At 45.0% G+C, this 27,827-nt stretch overlaps 1 protein-coding gene across 1 annotated transcript in view; it reads left to right on the forward strand.

Moving 5' to 3' along the window:
* Positions 1-1,812: 1,812 nt before the first annotated feature.
* SPRED3 (sprouty related EVH1 domain containing 3) overlaps positions 1,813-27,827 on the forward strand; it is a 110,959-nt gene continuing 84,944 nt past the window's right edge. Inside the window, exon 1 of the mRNA XM_082263990.1 lies at positions 1,813-2,078. Within this exon, the coding sequence (XP_082120116.1) occupies positions 2,068-2,078 (11 nt within the window). The 5' untranslated portion in view covers positions 1,813-2,067. The remainder of the gene's footprint in view (positions 2,079-27,827) is intronic.

Genomic DNA, 27,827 nt, shown 5'->3' on the forward strand with positions numbered 1-27,827 from the left:
CCAAGCATGGCAGTGTAGTACCTGAGCTATCCTGCGGGGGCAGTGTGATGCATCTACCTCCCTACTGCTATCATCCTTTTAAAGGGCCAAACTACAGCTCTGGATTACATTCTACCCCCCCCCCCAACAACTCCCCCCATTCACCTCCAACCTCCCATTCTCCTCCAAGCATGGCAGTGTAATAGTAGAGGTGTCCTGCGGGGTCAGTGTGTTGCATCTACCTCCCTACTGCTATCATCCTTTTAAAGGGCCAACCTGCAGCCCTGGGTGACATTCTATCCCCCGACAACTCCCCATCCTCCTCCAAGCATGGCAGTGTAGTACTAGAGGTGTCCTGGGGGGGGAGGGATGGGGTCAGTGTGATGCATCTACCTCTCTACTGCTATCATCCTTTTAAAGGGCCAACCTGCAGCTCTGGATAACATTCTACCCCTGCCCCCAAATACCCCCCCACCCGCCTCTGTGTAGTACTAGAGGCATCCTGCGGGGGCAGTATGATGCATCTACCTCATTACTGCTATCATCCTTTTATTAAAGGGCCAACCTGCAGCTCTGGGTGACATTCTAGCCCCCCCCCCCCCCCCCCACTACACCCCATCCACCTCCAAGCATGGCAGTGTAATACTAGAGGCGTCCTGCGGGGGCAATGTGATGCATCTACCTCCCTACTGCTATCATCCTTTTAAAGGGCCAACCTGCAGCTCTGGATGTCATTATATCCCCCCAACAACCCCCCATCCGCCTCCAAGCATGGCTGTGTAGTACTAGAGACGTCCTGCGGGGGCAATGTGATGCATCTACCTCCCTACTACTATCATCGTTTTAAAGGGCCAACCTGCAGCTATGGATGACATTCTATCCCCCAACAACCCTCCATCCTCCTCCAAGCATGTGTAGTACTAGAGGCGTCCTGCAGGGGCAGTATGGTGCATCTACCTCCCTACTACTATCATCTTTTTAAAGGGCCAACCTGCAGCAATGGATGACATTCTACCCCCCAACAACCCTCCATCCTCCTCCAAGCATGTGTAGTACTAGAGGCGTCCTGCGGGGGCAGTATGATGCATCTACCTCCCTACTACTATCATCCTTTTAAAGGGCCAACCTGCAGCTCTGGATGACATTCTACCCCCCCCCCCCCCTCAACTACCCCCCATCTCCCTCCAAGCATGGCTGTGTAGTACCAGAAGCGTGCTGCGGAGGCAGTATGTTGCATTTGCCCCCCCCCCCCCCTGATTCTATCATCTATTGAAGATCCAACCTGCAGCTCTGGATGATAATTACCCCCGGCATCCCCATCCTTCTCCAAGCATGATAGTGTAGTACCTGAGGCGTCCTGCGGGGGGCAGTGTGATGCACCTACCTCCCGACTCCTGCCACCATTTAAAGGGCCAACCTGCAGCTCTGGATGGCATCTGAACCCCAGCCCCCCAAATATTGCAGTTCGCTATCTAATTTAAAATCCCCCCTTTACCTGCACACCCACTTGTACACGTTTCAGCATCTACAGGCAGTATGCAGCCATGCATCAGCTCTGCTTCTTCTACATTCTAAGAAACAGGTGCATCACCGAGCCTGCCGAGCACTAGGACCGTGCAGCCTCCACCTCGATCGCCCCCCCCTCCATCCTTCTATTTCATGCACCCCTATTCCGTGCAGCAGCAGCACCCCACTGTCCCCAGCCCTCCATCCCCGGGCACTGGGAGCAGCCAGGCCCCACTCATCCCCATCAGCAGCAGCTCAGCCTCCAGGTGCAGCAGCAGCAGCAGCACAGACACAGCCCAGGAGGCAGAGAGGAGGGGGTGGTGGTGGTGGTAGGGTGGGGGGGGGGGGGGAGGAGGAGGGAGGGATGGGGGTGATCTGAGATGTTGTTACCTGGAAGATGGCTGCTCCTCCAACAGCCACATCATGATGCCCAGGATAAAATGGAGAAAAAGAGAAAAAAACAGAGGAGATGAGAAATAACACCCTGCTGCCAGCTATTGCATTGTGCCACCATAGACATTCCCCTGGCAAGACAGGATCACAGCATACAGGAGGCATCCCTTCTTGGATTCTCTATCAGCTATGGACAGAGAGTGAGTTCTGCCTTTTTTTTTTTAATCATTGCACCCTTTGCCTGACCCCCCCCCCTCCCCCCTTCCTAATCTGACAGGTACCCCATTGATTGTTTCAGCAGGCAGGGCCATTCATCCCAGAATGAATCCCCCATCTCTCTCTGTTATCATTCCCTCCTGTCATCCTGCATGGCTGCTGCTGTTTCCTTTTGCCTAAATCTGGCATTTCTTCCCCCCTCCACCATCTCCTGTCCTGAAATAGCTGCAGGGAGGGAAGGCAATGGGGGTGCTGGGGGGCAACTGCCATTTCTGGTCCTCATTCAAGGTGGGGAAGAGGAAGGGGCAGAATTTTGTGAATCAACCCTATTTGCATCTGGATTCATTCATAAAAAAAGGGCTGTGATCAGTTTGAGGAACCATGATAGCTGCTTCCCCTCCCCACCCTCCTCCCCCTCCCCTTGGTCTATGTGTGTGTGTGTGTGTATGTGTGTATATGTGTGTGTATATGTGTGTGTGCCTCTGCAGATGTGATCCCCGGTGCCTAGGCCAGACCCATCACTCTGGTCCACAGCCCTGCTAGAAGGGGGATTTAGGGACCCTTGTCACACTCTCACCTGCCAGCACAAAGAACCTCTGGTCATGTGACCAGCCATTCACAAAAATTCTTCTTCATTCACTGATGCTTCTTGGTTTCGTGCAAGGGGGATCAGCTGCTCCATACTTCCCGGGGCCCCTTGCTGGATCATGCCAGGGTCCCCCCCATGCAAAAACACCCCCCCCCCCTCCCTTTACTAATCCCTGGTCTTTTTTTTCTCTCTCTGGATTAGGAAGGAAAGGGGAAATTTTAAAATGAGGAAAGGAATCAGCTGTCCTGTTTTTCTTTTTTGATACATCATTTTTTTTAACATTTGATTTTTTTTTTCCACTTATATAACATTGGACACAAAATGTTCCACTTTGATACAGTTTCCATTTTACAATCAATCCATAGTTTGGATGCTTTACAATCACTATTTCTATGAAAGGATATATAATGAAAGCATAAGATAAATAACAATAAATATAGAACAAAAACATAATAATAAACTTAGAAGAATGGCATGAATAATTATAAAAATAGAAAAATACGTAATAATAAGCATAGAAGAATACCATAAATAATAATAAATATAGAAGAATAACATAATAATAAACATAGAAGATTACCATAAATAATAATAAATATAGAAGAATAACATAATAATAAACATAGAAGATTACCATAAATAATAATAAATATAGAAGAATAACATAATAATAAACATAGAAGAATACCATGAATAATAATAAATATAGAAGAATACATAATAATAAACATAGAAGATTACCATAAATAATAATAAACATAGAAGAATACATAATAATAAACATAGAAGAATACCATAAATAATAATAATAAACATTGAATAATACCATAAATAATAATACATATAGAAGAATAACATAATAATAAACATAGAAGAATACCATAAATAATTACAAATATAGAAGAATAACGTAATTATAAACACAGACCAATACCATAAATAATAACAAATATAGAAGAATAACATAATAATAAAAATAGAAGAATATCATAAATAACGATAAATAAGGAAGAATACCATAATAATAAACAAAGAATACCAGTTATAATAATAAATCTAGCAGAATATCAGTTATTATAATAAACATTTTAATAATAATAATTATAGAAAAATACCATACATAACAATAATATATATATATATATATATATATATATATATATATATATATACATATATGTATATACACATATATATATATATATATATATATATATATATATATATATATATATATATATATATATATACATATATATATATATATATATACACACATATATATATATATATATATATATATATATATATATATATATATATATATATATATATATATATATATATATATATTAATTAACAGATATGACAAACAATAGCCATTAATATTAACTTCATATATGTGAACCAAAAACGCAGAGCACACGTACCACCAGGAGGAGGACACGGATGTTAGGTGTCCTTTCATCAACCCTATCTCTGGTAGAGGGGCATCTGTGTCTCCAATGTTCTAATCTGACCCCCCCCCCCCCCATCCTGTCACCTGTTGTCCTTTTGTCTTTATTCCAATTTATTTGACACCTGATTTACATAGCTTGGCTTTTAAATCGTATATTAATGTCTTACTAAGATGTAAGGTATGATATATCGGATTTCAACAGGTATCAAGCCTCTATAGAGTTACCTATAGTTACCTATTTACATTAATAATTTGTATGGTTACTGATTGATATCAGGGACTGCCTTACCTGTTGCATGTTGTATTTAAATGATTTGTTTCCTTTTTAATGTAAATACTGTCTATGTATTTTTTTGTAATTTAGTTTTGTTAAAGCTAAACTCAAGGTAGATTATCTAGACACAAATTAATGCAGCTATGTAATCATTAATACATCATTACATTTATTTTTTAAAGGCAATCATTGCAAGTGTATTTGACCTGTACAGCAGGGCTGGAGTGAGAGATGAAGAAGCAGTACAAGGAGCCAATCGGGTCATGTGCTGAGAAGAAGCATGTTGATAGAAGGAGAAAGCGGTGTGACTAAGAGATAGGTTAGATCAGGATAGGGGTGGGTCCAGGAGGACATGGGCTCAAAGGATATGGCTTGAATTATGCTAGGTGTCAGACTCAAGACATCTTCTGGCAGAAAAGAGGTACTGCAGGGGAGAGCTCTGGATTGAAAGTGAATATTGGGACATAAGCTTTTATTTATCTTTTGATGGGCTTTTCGTTCTTTGTTGTTATTTCTGGCTGGAGTTCTGCTTTAATACTGTTTAATGTATGTGGCAAGAAAATCAGAAATCAAATATGAATGTATTAAGCTTGGGTATAATATCGAACAGCCAAATGGAAATGTAATATACTTTCATTTTTTTAGGGGAGAGCGGCAAAATTGATACTACCGAGTTTGCTGTCAGTGCAAATGTACCAAAGAGGAAACTCTCAAATGGTTCAGGCAAAATTTTCTTTACAAAAAAAAAATAAGTGGGTGTTTTTTTTTGGGTGGGGCGCATATTTAGGGCAGGTTAGTTTATTTTATTTACAGTATTTATATTATTTACAGTCTTTTTTTTATTTTTATTTTGAATATTTCCTTATTTGTGTACTGTAATTTTAAAATGTTTTATTTTATTTGCTCACTGTCTTTTTCCTTCTGTAAAAATAAAATAATAGGGCTAATGAGGGCTGTTTTTTTAGCACACAAGCAGGTCCAGTATAGTTGAAAGCAGCTTCTTTAATCCTCGGGAGCCATTTAAAGCCAAACTCCAGGCAAACAGTTACAGTAAATACACAGCTATATTAGCTATTTTACCTGATAAAGGATTGTGTTTTGTTTATTTTTTGTCTATCCAGTCCTGAGATTTACGCATCTCTGCCGTACAGCACAGTCCTGCCTGGCAGGGGAGGAGTCCTGAACTTTCTCTGCAGCTGTTTCACTTTCATATAGGGGTCTCCACCCCACCTTGTGACTGGTCCTTAAAAGAAGAAGGTGATGAGTTTTCTCTCTGTTGTATTGTTTAAGTGGAATTTGCGTGTAATGTAGAAAAAAGAAGGCAGGGTCCTCATGGCTGGGGAAATCAGTAAACTTCTGGATGATCTGTTGTACCTCCCTCCAATATTGTTGGAGTTTGGGAAAGCTCCATAAAATATGGAGTATGGTCCCCGGCTCCTCTCGGCATCTCCGGGAAATATTTGCAGAGGACCGTTGGAGTGTAATACCAGTGTGTCAACAGTTTGTAGTTTGTTTCTTGCATGCGAGTGCAGATGGTCGACATTAAAGCGAGATGGGTAATATTTTGTTGTTGGGTAGGTGTGAAGGTTCTGGCGAGTGCACTCTCCACTGTAGATATACCCGGAATCATAAAATGAACTGGTGGGATGATAAGTAGAGAGAACATCTTGGATAGAGTGCGAGGAATAGGGTCATTGCTTGAGTAGTATTCTTTGAATACCGTCTGCTGACGGCAATAAGGTGGTGTTGGGCCCAGGGATTTAAGGTTATGTCAGAGTTGGAGTGCTTGCCATGGATTCAATTTGTATCACCCATGTGGATCAGTCAAAGTGGAGATCGAGGGCCAGGACTTTGAGTCCAAAAAAGTGGGAGGCCTGAAACCAGCCCGTTCCATGAGAGTGTGGAATATCCCTGTCTCACAACCCGTGGGGAAGTCGGGGTTCCCCAAAATGGGGAATCGGAGAGCAAAGGGAGGAAAGCTCAAGGTTTTGACACAATGTGTAACAAATACGGAGGGTAGGGCCTATGAAGGGGTGAAACTTAAGAGGGGTCAGAAGGGCTCTGAAGCACCAGGGTGAACTGGGCAAAGGCACTGGACTACTATATTGTTCGATGGACGTCCATAATTGAAATTGTCCATGTCTGCACCAGTCGACTAGTCATCCCAGGTGGGCTGCTTGATAATATTTGAGAGTATCCGGGATGGCTACACCACCATGAGATTTAGGTAGTGTCAAAAGGTGTCTACAGAGTCTGTGGGGTTTACCAGCCTAGATGAACTTAGTAAAGAGTGCATTGGCTTGCCTGAAGAAGGTTGAGGGAATGGAGACCGGTGTTCCGTGAAAAATCCATACCCGTGAGAAAACCATACCCTCGTCACTTCCGGTTCCGCTACGGAGGGTATGGATTTCTCACGGTAGTTAAACTTGCGGCGCTTACATTAAAACTGCTTATCTGCAACATAAATCATCTCCGCTCTTCGCCCTGTCACTGCCCTCATCTCCGGTAATAAATATAAAAGCGGATCACGGAGCCGCGATCGCCGTCACATTTACATCTCATACTCCCGCCACCGCTTTTATATTTATTACCGGAGATGAGGGCAGTGACAGGGCGAAGAGCGGAGATGATTTACGTTTCAGAGGAGCTGTTTTAATGTAAGCGCCGCAAGTTTTACATTAGACACAGTGCCGTGAGAATTTCATGCCCACCGAGCATGCGCACTTGTCTAATTCTTTAATGTTCAATCACGTATCCGGGGCTCTGAGCATGCGCACTGCTGCGCTGCTCAGCTGTTTCAGCCCGGAAGTGACGAGGGTATGGTTTCTCCACGGGGTATGGTTTTTTAACGTTACACCGGCAACGTTTGAAAGAGATATAAAAATTTTGGTAGGATACTGATCTTAATGATATTGCAGCGGCCAAGCCAAGAATGCAGACCCGATTTCCATTTATCTAGGAGGGCACGTATTTTGCTTAGTAGGGGCGGGAAGTTTAAGCTAAAGATCTCTGCAGGATTCAGTGGAATGAGAGTTCCCAGATATTTTAATGCGGAAGACGTCCATTTAAAGATAAAGTTAAGCTGGAGGGTCGTGCGCAATGAGGGGGCGATAGCTACTCCTATGGCCTCCGATTTAGAGAAATTTATGTTTAGATTAGAGACAGCGCCATATAGCTCAAACTCTTTCATGAGATTCGGTAGTGAGATGTGCGGATTCGTTATGCAAAAGAGTAAGTCATCTGTGTATGCTAAGATTTTATGGGTTTCTGTGTTCTGGGTTTTATGTGTTCTCCCACATGAATGCCAGAGATATCAGGGTTCGAGCAAATGTTGTTCAGAAAGGGCTTTAGTGATAACACGAATAGTAGAGGGGATAGAGGGCATCCCTGGCGGGTACCGTTGGATATGGCGAACGGTTCTGAAAACATTCCATTAGCCTTCACAGAGGCCCGTGGAGTTAAAAATACTTAGTATCCATTGGAGCATTCGTTCGCCAAAGCCCATGTCACGCAGGACTACAAACATTAAGTCCCAATTGACCCTGGGGAAAAGGCCTTTTCTGTGTCAGTATTTAAAAAGATAAATGGGGATCGTCTATGTTTGGCTAAATGGACTAAGTTAAGGACTTTGATGGTATTGTCCCTCGATTCTCTAAAGGGGATAAAGCCCACTTGATGCAAATGGACCAGTCTGGAGAGCAAAGACTGTAGTCTGGAGGCTAGTAGTTTGGTGAAAAGCTTTAAATTGGCATTAAGTAGGGAGATTGGCCTATAACTACTGCAGGCAGTTGGATCCTTACCCTCCTTCGGGCATACAGAGATATGGGCCAGTAGGGTTTTTCTGTAGTGAAGTTGTTCAATTTAAGAATATAAGGGCACAGTAAGGGGTGAAGGGTTTTGTAATATTGAATGATGAAGCCACCTGGGGTGGGTGCTTTTCCTAGTTTGGTAGATTTAATTGCTTTCTGTAATTCCTCTATGGAAATAGGGGCCTCAAGGGCCTGTCTTCTGGGTGAAGTGAGACACGTGAGATGTGTGGAGGAGAGGTGGGCGTCTATAGTGGACGCAGGAGTCGGAACCATGGCGAGATTATATAAAGATGAATAGTATTCCCTAAAAATACGTGAGATATCTTTCGGGAGAAAGTGTTTACGTCCGTTAGTCTCCTGTATGTGGGGGATGTAAGAAGTGGCCCGATGTTCCCTAAGAGTCTTCCCCAGTAACTTACCACATTTATCTCCCGACTTGTAAATCAGCTTCCAGCATAATTGCAGGGCAGCTTTCGCCTTGAATCGCAGGAGGTCTGAGCTACGCAAGGTCGTGTCCTAAAGAGGGGTCACTGGAGCGTATATGTTGTTGTTCTAGGTCCCGTATGTTAGAAAGTAGTTTTGAAAGTTGTGCTTCCCTTTCCCGCTTAATGTGGGAGCCATGTTTGATTAGCACTCCACGAATGACCGCCTTGTGGGCCTCCCAGACAACTCCGGGATTGCTGTCAGGGGTGTCATTAGTGCGAAAAAGTCTCTGAGTTCCTTGGTGACACCCTCTAGCACCTCAGGAGTCTCCAACAGACTCTCATTAAGGCGCCATCTCCACTCAGAGGCATGGGTCGAGCCTCCCAGGGACAGTTTTAGCGTTACAGGGGCATGGTCAGACCAGGTAATCTGCCCGATGAAAATGTCAAGATCAGAAATAAACAGCCAATGAGAAACCAAAAAAAGATCGATGCGAGAGTACAGTCGGTGGGGAGTCAAGAAAAATGTATAGTCTCATTCACCGACATAGAAGGTGTGCCAGGCATCAAACAGTTGTAGGTCATGTAATCAGTCGTGCTGTACGTTTTCTACAACCGAGAGGAACCGAGGAGGACCCCAAGGAGGTGTCCAAGCAAGGGCCAAGGGGCACATTGCAATCCCCTCCAAGTATGAAGCTTCCTTCCGCAAATTCCATTCGTTTGGAGGGAGTCTTACAAAGAAAAGAGTCTTGGTGTGCATTAGGTGTATATATGATAGCCAACGTTACTCTAGTGCTGCCAATGTGGCCCTTAAGAAACAAGTATCGGCCTCCTGGGTCAGAGCACCTGTCTGACAAGGACCAGGGTAACCTGCTGGAGAGCAGGATAGAGACACCTTTAAATTTAGCGTCTTGATTGGAAGCATGGTATGTACAGGGGAAGAATCTATTCTGCAAGAGAGGTAGATCCCCTGTTCTGAAGTGAGTTTCTTGAACAAATGCTATATCTGTGCGTGAGCATCTAAGGTCATTTAGGAGCATCCTCCTTTTCTCTGGGACATTGAGGCCCTTGGCATTCAGGAAAGTAATAGTCACCTCATCCATTGCGCCCAGTGGGGGAGAAAGGGGGTGGGGGGCTGGAAAAGAGAGAGGGTGAAGCTTAGAGAAAAAATATAAAAAGAAGGGAAAGGGTAGAAAGGTGTGAATAAAAGAAGAAATCTAATTGACCAAAGGAAGACACTCACTACTGAGCCTACCAGGCTCACCTGGGTGCAGGCCTATGGGAAGAGGTTGGAGATAGCTCAGGAGCAGGGCTCTAGGCCAGAGCTCCTCAGTAGTCACATAGACAAGTAAAGCATGCAGCAGTATGTAATATGACACAATTATAATGTGAGCATGAGCTATATTAACGTATAAGATAACAGGTTGTACACTGAACAGCACTACGGATCCCATGAGGGCGCTCATGCAAATATTACATGTAAAGAGGTTCCCAATCCCATGCCCCCCAGACAAACCAGGCGCGTGCCACTGTAAGAAGCAGGGCGCCGATAGATGTCATGGTGGTCGCGGCATCCGGAGCACCCGGGCACACCGGGACCGGGCTATAGCTAGCGTAGTCCCCCCGCCAGTACATCAGGTCCACCACCGTGCAGCAACAGGCCAGGCAGGGTGCACATCAAGGTGTCGGGACTAACGACTGTCTAGTCGCACCAACAAGCATCCATGGGCAACCCAGGCGAGACACCCATCGATCTCAACCCAGCCCCCCCACAGCCACACGCAAATGTGGTCCACAGCCGTACAGCACAGATATGGGGGGGGGGGAGAGCCGGCGAGAGAACTTAGCTCCAGAGGGGGCCCCAGGAGGAACAACATCCCAGCGGAGAAGGGCACCACTTCCGGGCCGCCGGGTCGGGTGTCCCCAACCAGGGTGGGTACCAAGAGTAAAAGCCATACATACAAGTGTGAAACATATAACTGGTGAAAGGGCAGATAAAACAACATAACATATAGCCCTGAAACCTAATTGCTATTATAGGTTAAAGGATATTGCTGTGAATTCAAGAGAGCAACATAGTAATGTAACAAGGGACTGTGGTTCAAATCATAACCAAATAGCGACTATTTATAGCAAGAGGGGCAGATCCCGTCTCTGGGCTGCTCCAGTCCCGGAAGCCCCCTAAGGGGAGACAAGGTCTGGAGGCCCCCAGCCAGGCATCTCCATGTCTCGAGATGGAAAAATTGAGGAACAAGTCCCTCCAAAGTGTAGAGGTGTGCCATCTGTTCAGCTCCATATGGAAGTGCCTACAGGATAGCGTGGTCAGGTTACGGGTAGGAACCGCAACCTGAAGTGGAAAAAAAAATGAAGGAACAAAGCTCTTTAGTATGTCTAAAGCTGCACATCTTGAGGGTGGGTAATGACAGCAAGTTATCTGCATTTCCAGTGGTAACCAGGCTAGTGAAGGGTGTAAATGGAAAGCACTGAGATCCCTAGTATCACAGTGTGTTGCTATATGATCATTGCAGGAAAATGAAAGGACCCAAAAAGGGATTTAGGACTCATGGTTACAAGGACGAGGAGGGTCGCCAGACACACGGCGTCCTCTTGGCGTGTGGGGCGGAACACCAGCGCCATGCAGGTTGGTGGTAGAACGCCTAGTTTATCTCCGCAGGTGCTGTCGCCAGTTCAGTACGGGGCTTGGGTTGGTGCCCAGGAAAGTGAATAAGGCTGGTAGATCATCAGGGTGGATGATTGTGAAGGACGAAGGGCCCTTCCGCACTGTCAGGGAGATGGGGAATCCCCAGCGATATATGTGCATCCTAGTTGCCAAAGTTTGTCTAGCAGGGGGCACATCAGGGTCCTTTGGTGCAGAGTAGCTCTGGAAAGGTCCGGGAGGATTCTAATGGGAGCCCCATCAAAGTCCATGTCTCTGAGTTCCCTGGCCTGGCAAAGGATAAGCAACACCAACACCAGTGCCTCTATGTCCTTTTTTGTGGGCAAGGGCTGAAGCAGGGTCTTGAGATGAGGGTCCCGATAATGAGGTTGTCGATGCACCAGGAGGGCTCAACGGGTGCGAGTTGAGGGGGTCAGGGAACCCCGACATAGATTCTGAGGTCGCCGAGTAGGCGCATAAACAGCTCCGTGTGGCTCAGTCGCCCGGGCTCGAGATGTTAACGGACGTGAACCAGGGAAGTACTGCTGTATTTCAGACCGGGCAGATGCTCTGTGGAGGCTTCTCACTTTCCTGCGCTTGGCTTTGCTCATGCCGGGGGGGAAGACTGCATAGATTTTTGAAAAAATGTGAGGAGATAGCTCGAGCAGCACACGTTCTTACTCCGCCATGTCTAGACTACGCCCCCCGTCAGCCTACCTTTTAGCCCCTTGATCAATCGTTAACACAAGGGATTTACCTCAATTAATATGTAGACCCGAAGCGCTCCAAGATCTGTAGTGCTTCCAAAAGTGAAGGGCCAGGGTTCCATAGAAAGAGAATTAAATCATCTGCATAGAGAGCTACCTTGTCTACAATTGAGCCAACACAAATCCCAGCTATCTTATCGAATGCCCTCAATGCCTGTGTTTCATCACTTGAAAGAAAACGTCATTTACTTTCTAAAATCGGTCAAAATCTAAGGCTAGGTTCATACTTATGGGGTAGGGAAACGCCGCAATCCGTGCACATTTCCCACATCACGTTGCAGTCACACTGCCCTTGCAATCTGCTGCGAGTGTCAATACACAGTAATGACACCTAAAACGCTGTGCGTTTGCCTGCAACTGGTCGCACTGGATCGTATGCTACAAAGCGACCATGTGATCCGGTTCAGTGTGGCTCCAAAAAAGGTGCATGCACTTCTTTGGTGCAATGTGGTGCGATTTTAGCCCATTCAAAATTAATGGGCTCAAATGGTAACACACTGAATCACATGGGAATTGCCCAAGAATGTGGTGGGATTCATGTGCTTTTCACATGCGGTGTACACTGTGAACCAAGCGTTAATATAATAAGGTAGAGCAGACATGTTTCATTACATACAGTAAGCACTAATTGGCGTTGATTTTTTTTAAAGCTGGAGATTGCAAAATCTGGTGCAGCTGTACATAGTAGCCAATCAGCTTCTTACTTCAACTTGCTCGATTAAGCTTTGACAATAAAACCTGGAGGCTGATTGGTTTCTATGCAGAGCTTCACCAGATTTTGCACTCTCCAGTTTTAGTAAATCAACCCCATTGTACATAAAGCATCTACATATGTTATTAAGAATAATTATCAAAATTTCTGCCCGCAAGAAAAAAAAATCAGATAATCAGAGAATTAACTTTTTATTGCATAAGGATCACATTAAAATAGGTGCAACCTTTCGGAGTCGCGCAGGACCCCTTTGTCAGGCATGTGAAGGGGTCCTGCGCGACTCCGAAACGTTGCACCTATTTTAATGTGATCCTTTTACAATAACATTTTCTTCGGACTGCTGTGCAAGATCCATGGTGTGCTGGCGAATATGTATGTATCCGTGATTGATCCAGTGTCCAGCTGGTGATCGCTGCAGCGCCCACAACTGATGTGCCTATATCCAGGAAGGTGTGTGATGGGAATATGAATCAATCGGAGAATTAAGACATGTGAGAGGGGAACTATGGGGTTCTCAGAATTCAATTTGCAAAATTATAACTCATAGCAACCAATCGCGGCCCATCTGTCACTTATCTGACTAAAGCTGGCCACACACATTGCAGTCCGATTGTATAATCTGTTTTAGGCTCTGTTCACACTACAGTAGTGCAATTTCACATGCGAAAATCACATGACAATGGAATTCACGTTTTTTTTTTAATGTTGCCCGTTCACATCATTTACAACTCAGCACAGTGTGATTTTGTAAAAGGGTCCTCTACTACTTTGGTGCAATTTCAGCGCGACTGTGGCCCCATAGAATATGAAAACCACATCCAAGGTGCATCGCATAATCGCACTAAAAATCGGATCATATTTGGATCGCAGTAATATGAACCCAGCCTACAATTTATCAACAATTATACAGTGCAAGAGCCTACTCAACAGAATATAATTTGAATGGATTGTTTGGTAGGCTTGCACACTTTATAGATGCTGGTAAAAGTAGGAAATGATATAAAGATTGTACAATCAGATTGTAATGTGTTGAAGACCTGACCTTTTCTGGCACTTTTTTGTTTTACAAGTATAAGCCCAAGTTCACACTGAGGCCGACTTCAGGGGCGATTTCACAGACATCAGTACGGGTTCCTGCACAGATGTCTATGGAAATCACCTCCCGAAGTCTCCAAAAGTAGTACAGAAACTAGAAAAATATAAATGTACCAAGTCTGACAGGTAAGGGGAGATAGTGGGAGAGGGGGAACCACCCGGAAAGAGGGGGAAGGGAAAATCCCAGCAGACGAGGAGAGTGGGAATTTTAAATGTACCTAAAATACGGGAAAAAAATGGCTAAAAGGTATATAAGTTTTATTAAATAATTAACAAAAAATGGTAAAAACAAACACTTGAGTATAACATGTCAAAAGTGTTACATGTTGCATTACATATCCTGCTGTTGGATGGATCGACGCGTTTTGCTCACAACAAAAGCTTCTTCTTCCACAAGGCCCCTCCTCTCTCTGCTCATTGGCTAACTAACTTTGATTGACAGCAGTGGGAGCCAATGGCGCCGTGGCTGTGTCTCGGCCAAACAGGAGGGAGAGTCCTGGACGGCTGAAGGAATTGTGCACATCGCTGGATCGAGAGGGGGTTTAGGTAAGCATTAGGGGGGGCTGAGGTGGGGGAGAATGCATTAAGATAAAAACCTTCTACCTTTAGAACCACTTTAATTCATTTCAATGGCCAGAATAAATTATTATTCTGTCCATATAAATGAATAACGCCCAAGTGTTTGATGCGTCTAAACGTGTCTAGATGCCTTCGTGGGGAGGTACAGCATGGTGCGGCATCAGTAAGCACTTCTGAGACCAGTTGCAGAAAACAGAACTTGTATTAATGTTAAAGTTCAGCAATTATTAACAAGCCCGGCAGGAAGATGCCCGAATGGGAACACTCACGGAATGCAACAGCGGTGTGTAGCAGAGCTGGTCTTGGGTATGCCGACAGCATCTTTTCTGAGGGGCCTGGCTGGTCCATGCCCAAATGGGGACGTATCCAGGAAGGATGGTGTGTCTCTATCCTTTCAATATATATCTGGAACCTCTCTTTGCCACTAATCAGCTGTCCCGGATATTGAGGGACTGTCCCTGATTTGGAACAATGTCTCTCTTTCCTCCTCATTTGTCCCTTATTTTGGTCTGATCTATATAGTTGCATATAAAATGCACTTTTTATCTTTCAAAAAGTGTTTCCCAGTGCTAAACCTTTCATCCATTTTCTAAATTTCTACATTTGTAAATTACAAAAGCCAGTAAAAAATGAATAGTGGCGGTAAAAAAAGCACTTGTGGGTTTAACTAATAATATTTTTGTATAATTATCCTTTAAAGGGGCGTGGCAGGGTGTGGGTGCTATGCCTACATACTTTTAATAAGAGGAAAACAGGTGCCACACTAAGTGCAGTATATCTGGATAAACGTTTAATAGACCAAATAGAAAGGTACTCACAAACGATGATATAAAAACAGCATATCAGTAGTAAAGGAAATGGTAATCCCAGTGTCCAAATTCAGGATGGCACAAGCGGTCTCAAAGCATCGGGCTGTAACGAGTGGAGGATCGATACTTCCCATCTACTGGGGACACAGCGCTGGCCGCTCTGACGTCACTTCCCGGGATACGTACTGGCGCCGGCGACGCGTTGTCGGAGCATGCGCTCCTTCCTCAGGCCTCTCCTGAGGAAGGAGCGCATGCTCCGACAACGCGTCGCCGGCGCCAGTACGTATCCCGGAAGTGACGTCAGAGCAGCCAGCGCTGTGTCCCCAGTAGATGGGAAGTATCGATCCTCCACTCGTTACAGCCCGATGCTTTGAGACCGCTTGTGCCATCCTGAATTTGGACACTGGGATTACCATTTCCTTTACTACTGATATGCTGTTTTTATATCATCGTTTGTGAGTACCTTTCTATTTGGTCTATTAAACGTTTATCCAGATATACTGCACTTAGTGTGGCGCCTGTTTTCCTCTTACAGCTCGCCACAAGTCCCTTCTACTTGTTTACAGAGCAGCCTGCGGAGTGTAGCATATGGAGATGTATGTACATGGACTTTTTATATGGACTCTTCCAATTCAATTCAATATCTTTAGGCTACTGTGTCAATTTAAGTAGCACATGTCTGTATTGGAGCTTGTGGAAGTTTTTGGACACTCATTTCCCCAGCTGTGCGCCAGGTTTACCCCCCCTTACATACTTTTAATAGGTGTCCCTCGTTCCCATCTCCAAAAGTTGGGAGGTATGATTCGCTGTCCCTGTCAGACTGGTGACCTGTCCATATACTACCCACACGTGAAATGCGCACCAAGCCTGGGAACCAATAGCCTCTGCCTGACCCAAGATGGCTGCCAAAGTTACATGGGGCCGCAGCGTCCAATTGGATAAGCTCCCCAGTGACCAGTGACACAGAAAACCATAGATGAACCTTGTTCTTCTTGACTTCCCCTCTAACTGCAGTGGTGCTGCGGGCGAGCAACACCTACAGTGGATAAAATAGACTGCATCTGCCTACAGGTTTACACGCATTAAGCGGTTTTTCTGACAAAATGCTGCTGCCAGGAGGAAAGGTGTTTTGGAGAGCTGGGCAAACACCTGTGTGCATGAGGCCTAATGGGATTTGAAGGGGATGAGGGGGGGAGGGCATGGCAGGTGATTGGCAGCCTCAGCTGTGCATGTTTCCCTATGATCTGTGTGGAAAGGGGTGTGTGCTTTCCCTCCACTCAGGTCCCAGGTTACACTCATCTCTGTGCTGTATGCTGTATAGTATGTGATGTCAGATCCCTGCCCCCTGCCTGCTAGAACTCAGAAATGCTGTGTAAATTCTGTGTTGTAGAAGGCTGTAGAGGAGAGACGGCTGCAGGTAAACAGGTACAACTTGTATAGGAGGACTTGCTTCATCTGTGTATAATCTGAGGCCGGTCACTTCACTGGGTATATGTGAGGATTTACAACCAGTTCAAGCACAATGCTACACACAGATGTGACCCATCTGTGCATTGTGGTATGCTGTGTTGTCTGTTAACCACTTCATGACCACGCTATAGCCGAAAGATGGCTACAGCACGGGCCTAAAATGCCAGGAAGATTTTCTTAGATGTCGTCCCGTTCTCGCGCTGGGACTCGGCTGATCACAGATTGGAGTAAAGGGCCGATCACGGGCCTTTACCATGTGATCAGCTGTCAGCCAATGATGTAAACAGAAGCCGGTTATCTGCTTTTATTTTCCTGATGCTGACAGCGTAAAGAGAAAAAAATAAAGCCGATCACTGCCTTCTGTAAGAGGGACATCAATCCCACACTGTCCCCACCAATGCTGCTAACCAGTGCCACCTACCAGTGCCCACCAGTGCCACCTACCAGTGCCCATCAGTACTGATAATCAGTGCCCATCAGTGCACCCTATCAGTGCTCATCAGTGCTGCCAATCAGTTCCTCATCAGTGCCAGCTATCAGTGCTGCCTATCAGTGCCACCTCTAAGTCTCCTTCAGTGCCGCCTATCAATGCCACCTATCAGTGCCACCTTTTAGTGCAGCCTCGTCAGTGCCTCCTAAACAGTGCCCACCAGTGCCGCCTCATCAGTGCTCATCAGTGCCTTCTATCAGTGCCCATCAGTGCTACCTATAAGTGCCCATCAGTGTCCAAGCAGTGCAGCCTATCAGTGCCCATCATTGCAGCCTCATTACCACACATCAGTGAAGGAGAAATATTACCTGTTTGGAAAATTTTATAACAAACTATGAAAACTGTTTTTCCATCCTTTATTTTGTTTATTTAGCAAAAAATGTTTTTACAAAAACCCCAGTGGTGATAAAATACCACCAAAAGAAAGCTCTATTTATGCAAAAAAAATTATAAACATTTTATGAGTATAGTGTGGAACATCTTAAATCCCATGGATTGCAAGATGAAAAACAACATGGGTTTACTTCAGGGAGATCATGTCAAACAAATCTTATAGATTTTTTTGACTGGGTGACTAAAATAATAGACGGTGGAGGTGCAGTAGACATTGCATATCTAGATTTTAGTAAAGCTTTTGACACTGTCCCACATAGAAGACTTATCAATAAACTGCAGTCATTGAGCATGGACTCCCATATTGTTGAGTGGATTAGGCAGTGGCTGAGTGACAGACAACAGAGGGTTGTAGTCAATGGAGAACATTCAGAACAAGGTCATGTTACCAGTGGGGTACCTCAGGGATCTGTACTGGGACCAATTTTGTTTAATATCTTCATAAGTGATATTGCAAAAGGCCTCGATGGTAAGGTTTGTCTTTTTGCTGATGACACAAAGATATGTAACAGGGTTGATGTTCCTGGAGGGAAACGCCAAATGGAAAAGGATTTAGGAAAACTAGAAGAATGGTCAGAACTCTGGCAACTGAAATTTAATGTGGATAAGTGCAAGATAATGCACCTGGGACGTAAAAACCCAAGGGCAGAATATAGAATATTTGACACAGTCCTGACCTCAGTATCTGAGGAAAGGGATTTAGGAGTAATTATTTCAGAAGACTTAAAGGTGGGAAGACAATGTAATAGAGCAGCACGAAATGCCAGCAGAATGCTTGGATGTATAGGGAGAGGTATAAGCAGTAGAAAGAGAGAAGTGCTTATGCCGCTGTACAGAACACTGGTGAGACCTCACTTGGAGTATTGTGCGCAGTACTGGAGGCCATATCTCCAGAAGGATATAGATACTCTAGAGAGAGCTCAGAGAAGAGCTACTAAACTAGTACATGGATTGCAGGAAAAAACTTACCAGGAAAGGTTAAAGGACCTTAACATGTATAGCTTGGAAGAAAGAAGAGACAGAGGGGATATGATAGAAACTTTTAAATACATAAAGGGAATCAACTCGGTAAAGGAGGAGAGCATATTTAAAAGAAGAAAAACTACCACAAGAGGACACAGTTTTAAATTAGAGGGGCAAAGGTTTAAAAGTAATATGAGGAAGTATTACTTTACTGAGAGAGTAGTGGATGCATGGAATAACCTTCCTGCAGAAGTGGTAGCTGCAAATACAGTGAAGGAGTTTAAGCATGCATGGGATAGGCATAAGGCTATCCTTCATATAAGATAGGGCCAGGGACTATTCATAGGATTCAGATATATTGGGCAGACTAGATGGGCCAAATGGTTCTCATCTGCCGACACATTCTATGTTTCTATGTTTCTATGTGTGGCATGACCGCGCAATTGTCATTCAAAGTGTGACAGCGCTGAAAGCTGAAAATTGGCCTGGGCAGGAAGGGGGTAAAAGTACCCAGTAAGCAAGTGGTTAAAGTATGCATTGTCAGCCAGTTCCCATAGCATGTTACCTAACAAGTATGATCATATTTGAAAAATCCCAGTTAAATCTTCCAGGGGACCAAGTGCATGTAGCACCTTTTTGTGCATTAGGCAGCCCCTTCCAGTAAGTGTGTTACCTTAGCACAAGGCACGTATACACGCGACATAATGAGTGTGTGCTACCGCAGCACAACTGTGAAAATCCCAAAAATCCTAGTACAAAAGTTTACTCCAGTAGAGTGTCTTGAGGTCCTGATTCACACCTTTGCATTGCAGTAAGGCAAAAATTGTACGAAACACAGTGCGTTGTGGTGCCATTATTTTGAACAGCACTCTAACTGACCTATATTTAGAGTACCACAATGCATCCCCATGCAGGCATTCCAATTCATGTCAATTGGGGCGCAACAGATGCACGGACACAGCCACTGCTCCTAATTTAACATCCATGCAAGTGCATAGCGTTTAATGCAGACAGTGTACTTTAGGGGCTGTGCGCCCATATGGATGTCAAATTGGGAGCAGTGGCTGTGTCCGTGCAGCCCTTGCGCCCCAATTTACATGAATTGGAATGCCTGCATGGGGATGCATCCAACATCTGTGCAGGCAAACACAGCTCTAGCAGGGGAGTAGGCTGTAGTATGCCCGTGTGAATGAGGCTTTGAAGGGGGTGCATTGTGGTAAACTAAATGTATGTCAATTAAAGTGCTGTTCAAAATAATGGCACCACAACGACATCCCCATGCACGTTAACATGGCCTTTGTACAGGTGTACACTGTTGTACAAGGCCTGAAGCCCAACTCCAGGAACTTTTAAAATCCACCTTTGCAGTGGGCCTCTCCCCCGGTACTGCTTTGGCTATGTCTAGGGGTGCATGACTAGGGTGTAAATGCTTCCTTTATTCCTAACCCCAGATGGGTCCCTCCACGCTGCACCCCATGCCCTACAACTGCCTCCAAACACCTCAGTGTACAATACAGGGTTAATCTCCCTGTATTGTATGTGATGACACAGAGGCTCCTCCCACAGACCAGAGCTTCAGGTACAGGAGGAGAGTGCTGGAGCTGACCAGAGCAGGGGTGTAAGGGTTCCATCACACTTGCAATGGATTGTGGTGCCTTTTGAAGAGTTATCCATGTTTGATGTGGTGCCCTTTGTCAAACTCTGCACCACAAGGTAAAAATGCTATGGCCGCGGCATTTGTACAGTACTGCCCAGCTGTATTATGACAGTTGGGGTTGGTGGGATATGACAGTTGGGGTGGGTGGGATATGACAGTTGGGGTGTGTGGGATATGACAGTTGGGGTGGGTGGGTCACCCTAGAGCCCTAAGATAAGTAATCCTGCCTGGGGGGGGGGGGGGGTGGGCATTGCAAGGGTGACTTTTTTAAATTCCTGGAGTTGGGCTTTAATAATGAAATCACACATGTCTCTAAACATATGTAGCATCTTCCTAGGTAGGTGCTAGGATTAGATAGATAGATTTAGCGTTGGTTCACTGTATTTTTGTGGAGCTGTATTTTGATAGGTAAACTGATGTGTCTCACTGTAATCAGTGAGGCTGTAATTGGTTTGACATACCTCCCAACTGTCCTGGATTCAACGGGACCATCCCGGGATTTGATGCAAGTTCTGGCGAATCAAGGCTGAGTCCCGGAGTGAAGCTCAACTAAGGGTAAGTTGTAGGTGCTCTTTTGCAGCAGCCCCACTCTTTCATGCATTCTTGGGGGAGGATTTGTGTGGAAGAGAGCTCTGTACTGGAATGGGGGAAGGGGGGTGAGCTCTGTACTGGGGGAGAACTTGGGAGTACACAGCCGACCCTTCAACCCTGCAATCAGTATGTAGCGCACCTCTCAACCCTGCACTCAGTACATAGCGCACGCCTCAACCCTGAAGTCAGTACGTATCGCACCCTTCAACCCTGTACTCAGTTCGTATTGCACCCTTCAACCCTGCATTTAGTACATATCGCACCCTTTAACCCTGCACTCAGTACGTATTGCACGCCTCAACCCTGCACTCATTATGTCGCACACGTCTTAACCCTGCACTTATTATGTAGCGCACGTCTTAACCCTGCACTCAGTATGTAGCACACGCCTAAACCTTGCACTCAGTATGTAGCAAACGCCTCAATCCTGCACTCAGTATGTAGCGCACGCCTCAATCCTGCACTCAGTATGTAGCGCGCGCATCAACCCTGCACTCAGTATATAGCGCACCCCTCAACCCTGCATTCTGTACATAGCACATCCCTCAACCCTGCATTTTTTATGTAGCGCACCCCTTAACCCTGCACTCAGTACTCAGTGCACTCCTCAACCCTGCAGTTTGTACACAGTGCCCCCCTCACCCATAAGCATAGCTCACAACTGTCCCTGATTTCAAGGGACAGTCCCTGATTTGGAACAATGTTCCCCTTTCCCTCTTTCCTTCTTATTTGTCCCTTATTTTGGTCTGATCTATATAGTTGCATATAAAATGCATTTTTCATCTTTCAAACAGTGTGTCCCAGTGCTAAATCTTTCATCCAATTCTAAATCGCTGCATTTGTAAATTTCAAAAGCCAATATAAAGGAATAGTAGTGGTTAAAAAAAAGGGATTGTGGGTTTAACTGATCTTTTTTTTTGTATAATTCTCTTTTAAGGGGTGTAGCAGGTGTCCTATATGCCTACATACTTTTGCTAATAGGCATCCCTCGTTCCCATCTCAAAAAGTTGTGAGGAATGCCCATAAGCCCCTCACACTGCTAAGAGTTTTGCCACACCCAAATTTTGCCACAACGCACTACATGCGCATCAGGTCACTTCCTCCTGCAAGTGTCCCTCATCAGGGATGTCTTTAATATTGTTTGGACTCTGGGCAAACATTTTCTTGGGCCCTCCCGAATCCACTTATAAACTATTTGCGGGCACAAGGGGCAGCTGCTTTGTGCCCCACAACAATAACTGGGCCTGGGGCAGTCCTATCCCTCATTCTGAAGATCAAAAGTTAGGAGGTATGGTTTAACCACTTTACCGCTGCTCACTAGAGCTGTACTGCGGCAAAGTGGCTCGATAACGTCTGGCGACGTAGACCTACGTCACCAGACATTCCCCTCTCTCGGCGGCGCGCGCATGCCGCCGGAGGCTCGCTCCCGCTGTATTCAGTCACAGCGGGAGTCGGGCCAGGGGAGGAGCGGCGGTGATCACCGCCGCTCTTCCCCGATCGTCGGGGAATCGAGTGTGGAGATCCGCCCGCTTGTGTAAACAGAGCGGGCGGATCTCCTAAGTGACAGGCAGGGTCAGATTGCAGGGTTCAGCATAGCTGAACCTGCGATCTGTCCTTGTGTCACTCAGTCACCTCCCCCCACACACGTCAGTAAGCACCAGGCATACATTAACCCCTTGATCACCAATAAAAATTAACCCCTTCCCTGCCAGTGTCATTTTTACAGTAACAGTGCATATTTATAGTACTGATTACTGTAGTAATGTCACTGGTAACCCCAAAAGTGTAAAAAATGTCAGTCAAGGGTCCGATCTGTCCGCCGCAATGTCGCAGTCCCGCAAAAAAAATCGCAGATCGCCGCCATTACTCGTTAAAAAAAAAACACCAAAAACGACAGAAATCTTTCCCTTAGTTAGTAAACGCAATAACTTTTGCGCAAACCAATCAAAATACGCTTATTGCGATTTTTTTTACCAAAAATATGTAGCAGAAAACAAATTGGCCTAAAATGATAAAAAATTTAGATTTTTACATTTTTTTGGGGGGGAATTTCATATAAAAAAATTTGAAAAATATTGTTATTTTTTCAAAATTTACGCTCTTTTTTTGTTTATAGCGCAAAAAGTAAAAATCGCATAGGTGATCAAATACCACCAAAATAAAGCTCTATTTGTGGGAAAAAAAGGACGTAAATTTTGTTTGGGTACAGCGTTGCATGACCGCGCAATTGTCAGTTAAAGTCGCACAGTGCCGATTTGCAAAAAGTGGCCCAGACGCAAGACAGCAAAATCCTCCGGTGGTAAAGTGGTTAATAAGGTAAATTTAGTTTTCTTACAGTAATCAGTGCAGCTGCATTCTGCAAGTCAGGTCTGCTCAGTGTGCTCAGCTGCTGTTAGTCTGATAGCTCCCTCTGCATCCATAGAGTTTGAGAAGTTTCTGGATGATAGGTGTGGAGCTATGCAGATGGCAGCATGAATATTGATACAGCTTTCGCCTATCCCAGAGAGGCAGGCTCTGAAGGTATACAGGAGACTGTATATATTCTGTGAGCACCCTGAGCTCTGGGTCTTTTTCCAGGAGAAGATTAATCCAGTCTGGAGGGCATGCTGCCCTTCCAGGCAATGCTACTGTATTTCTGCTGTCGTGAAGCCTCAGGTGGGCAACCTAAGGGCCTGGGATGCTAAGACCATGGGGGAGCTGACTGTGGGGGCTGTTTGCTGAATATCTAGTCTGGTGCCACTAGAGGGTTTGAACTTAGAGGGAGGCAACTAGCTATCCTTGGGCCTTGTGAGTACAGACTGCTGAGAGATCTTAGAAACTTTTGGGCTGCTGCCCCTCCTCCCACTGGTATAGAGAGTCAGCTGTGGGTCTAGTTAAAGGGGACACCAGCTGGTGTTCTGAAGAGCTTTGTCCATCTAAACCTCTGGTTAAAGGGATTCTGTTCAAAGACTACTACTACTACCTTAAAGTTGAAGTCTACTGTTTGCTACAAGCACGGACTTGCCTAATGAATGCAGATACAGAATGCTTAGGACGCTGTTCACACCTGATCGCGGGCAGATTTGCTGCAATTCCGCCTGCAATTTTATATTGCTGTAAAATGTGAGATGGGTTTGTGATGCCATTACATCCTAATAGCACCCCAATTGCACCATGATTTTGCCGCACTGTCACAAACGCAACGCAATTCGCACACTGCTTGTTGCTCAAAAAAAACATGATTTACTTTGGAGCGACAGCGGCTCGCATTGCAATTTGTTGTGATTGCAGCACGATATACTGCATGCGGTCGCAGCAAAATCGCGGTGCGATTGGAGTGTCATTAAGAAGTAATAGCATTGCAAACATGTCCCACATTTTGCAGCGAATTGCGGGCGGAATTGCAGTGATTCCACCCGCGATCAGGTGTGCACGGAGCCTAAAGCTGAAGTGATCTCCACTTTGGGTACCGTGCTTAGCTGCTCCTCTGCTGCATTGTGGACACAGGAGGTTGCTTAACCAGTTCTCAACCACCTACCGCCTTTTTACTGCGGCAGGGTGGCTCGTACAGAAAGAACAACGTAGCCCTACAACAGCCGACCGTCCTTCTCTCTCAGCGGGGAACGATCGAGAGTGTCAGGCGGCAATCGGAGCCACCTGACACATGCATCAGCTTCCCCGCTGACGATCGGGGGCGGGAGCGTGCCGCTGCCGGCGCACACTCGCCCCCCCAGTTCCTCTAAGGCGAACGACGTAGGGCTACGTTGTTCTGTCTGTACGAGCCACCCTTCTCCCTGGGATAATCACAGAGCTCATGTGATCCTGCTATATATCTCAGAAGTCACGCCCCCCACAGTTAGAATCACTCCCCTAGGGTCACATTTAACCCCTTGATCGCATATACTATTAACCCCTACCCTGCCAGTGTCATTATTACAGTAACAGTGCATATTTTTAGCACTGATTACTGTAGTAATGTAGTAATGTCACTGGTACCCCCAAAAGTGTCAAAAATGTCAGTCAAGGGTCCGATCTGTCCGCCGCAATGTCGCAGTCCCACAAAAAATCACAGATCGCCGCCATTACTAGAAAAAAATAAAAACAATAAAAAATGACATAAATCTTTCCCGTAGTTAGTAGACGCGATAACTTTTGTGCAAACTAATCAAAATACGCTTATTTTTTTTTTTTACCAAAAATATGTAGCAGAAAACAAATTGGCCTAAAATGTTAAAAAATTGAGATTTTTACATTTTTTTTTTGGGAATGTTATATAGCGGAAAGTGAAAAATATTGTTTTTATTTTTTTTCAAAGTTGTTGCTTTTTTTTGTTTATAACACAAAAAATAAAAATCGCACAGGTGATCAATTACCACTAAAAGAAAGCTCTATTTGTAGGAAAAAAAGGACGTACATTTTGTTTGGGTACAGCGTTGCACAACTGCGCAGTTGTCCGTTAAAGTAATGCAGTGCCAAATCGCAAAATAGGCCTGGTCATTAAGGGGGCAAATCCTTCCGGTCTAGAGCTGGTTAATCAGCATGGGCACCATTTAGCCCCTGTTCACACTGATGCAGAGCGGATTGGGTACGAATTTACAGCGGTACACGGTGTTTTGTATTTTTATTTAAATTTTGCTTAGCATGTGCAGATTCCATGCGAATTTGTGAGAGGAGTGGTCACATCTGCAAATTTATTTTCTATAAAATCTAGGGGAAAAAATGACTTGCAGTGATGTGAACACTGGACTGCGAATTCAATCCGGTCCCATAGAAGTCTATAGAGCTGAAATTCGCACCACACCACATTAAATTCGCACAGGACCCTTTTTTGAACCTGATTGAATTTACATTGCATATATGTGAACAGCCTTCATTGGAAATAATGCTTCTTTACATGACATGCGACTCTATGCTTTTCGGATTACATCTGATCCACATAGAATTTGCATAAGTGTGATCTGGGGCTAGGGGAAAACTTTGCATTTTCCCAATTAATGCAAAGCAGTCTCTGATTGGATGGGTTGGGAAGGCAGGGTGGTGATGTCATGTTCTCTACTTTTCCACTCATTGGGAAAATGCAAAGTGTTCTCTGAATGGCACCCGAGCATTCACAGTAGCTGTACTATATGAATGAAACACAATCTACGAATGGAGGATGAGTGTGCGTCCACCTCCTTCATTCATAGATATCAAGTTTCATCCACAGAAGTGATAGTATGGCTTTTGTGAATGGAGGAGGTGGATAGAAAGGGTGGGTATAGTTGGGCACTCTTGATGAGTTCCTTTCACAGGTCTGTCAGCTATATTAACCCCTGGTGCACTGGTGGATTACGACGACAATGGTGAGGGGTGAGGTGGGGGTGGGGGTGGGGGGATTGTCAGAGAAGGAAGATTTCAAATATGTCAACAGCACAAGGGATACATCACACTGACTGTAAGTTTTAATGTCCCTTGTGCTCATTTTTTTATTATACAATTTAATTGTCCATTTTTTATTGTTGGCCGAATGGTACAAAAAATACAGTTAAAATCTTAGGAAATTCAATTGAAAAAGGGCACTGTAATGTATGTAGGCATCTTTACAATCATCTTTGACCTAAGGCTCCATCCATTCACACCTGAGCGTATCTTTTTCAGGCATTTTTTCGGGGAGTTTTTCAGGCCTTTTTTTCAGGCGTTTTTTGAAGGTGTTTGGAGCCAGGCATTGACATCTAACAAAAACGCTTGTAATCTACCAAATAAGAAGCTCGTGTCATTTTTTGAGCTTCAGGCGCCATAACGCTCATATATGAACGGGGCCATTGAAATGAATGGGATTTTGCTTGTTGGGCGTTTTGAGATTTCAGAGATGAGCGTTTTACAAGCTGAAAAACACTCAGGTGTGAACAGGCCTTATGGAAAAGGGAAGGCTGTCCACAAGGTTTAGGTGTGTCTATGGGAATGTTGACCATTCTTCCAGAAGCGCCAGGCAAGTCAAGTTCCTCCAACTCAAGCTTGCTCATCCATGCCTTTATGCACCTTGCTTTGTGAACTGGTCCAAATCTTTCGGCAGAGGGGGGATTATGGTGTGAGGTTGTTTTTCTGGGGTTGTGCCTGGGCCATTAGTTCCAGTGGAGGAAGCTCCTAAGGCGTCAGCATACCAAGACATTTTGGACAATTTCATGCTCCCAACTTTATGGGAACATTTTGGGGATAGCCCCTTTCTGTTCCAATATTACTGCGCACCAGTGCACAAAGCAAGGCCTATAAAACTTGGGGTGGGGGGAACTTGACTGGCCTGCACAAAGTGCAAATGCTTTTTTGGAAGAATGGTCAATCATTCCCAACAATGTTTAGGTAGGTGATACGTGTCAAAGTAACATCCACATGGTGCTATAGTCAAGAACCAGTGGACAGCAGCTCTTGAAGCTTCTCCTTAGCAAAAACGAATACAGTTGTTTATTTTACATAGGGTATACTATAACCCTTAAAAACTACACTCCAGGGAGAAAATCAACTTGCCTTGTTGCCCCATGTACTCTAGTGCTGTCAGCACATGAATTCATATACACTGGAGGCATGGGCATCCGCAGGTAGGGGCGGGGGGGGGCAAATGCCCCCCCCCCCCTTGGAATCTCAACTTCCCATTTAAGTGGTTGTTAAGCCACTTTATACCATCCTGTCTTTTCTGTTTAATTATCATGTGTGCCTGTGTGTCTGTGTTTTAAAAAAATAAGCTGTTCTTTACCAGTTTTCAGAGGGCCGAGCCCAGCTCACGTGACCCGTCGGCTCTCTCCTCTCTTCGGCTGACAGCTGCCTGCAGCGGGCGGGGCCAAGGATTCCTCACTGATGTCAGTTGGGAGGGGAGGAGGGGAAGAGGAGAGGAGGAGAGAGGTGGCGGGTCACGTGATCGGCGAGTGGCACTCTATACTTGTAAAGAATGGCTTAATTTTATAAAAAACAGATACAGGGACACACAGGATTATTAAACAGACTGTAGACAGAACATGAAACTTTAAATGAAACTACAGCAGAAGGAG

This window comes from Pelophylax lessonae, assembly GCF_965119305.1.
Source record: "Pelophylax lessonae genome assembly, chromosome: 7".
In the NCBI taxonomy this organism is placed as follows: domain Eukaryota; kingdom Metazoa; phylum Chordata; class Amphibia; order Anura; family Ranidae; genus Pelophylax; species Pelophylax lessonae.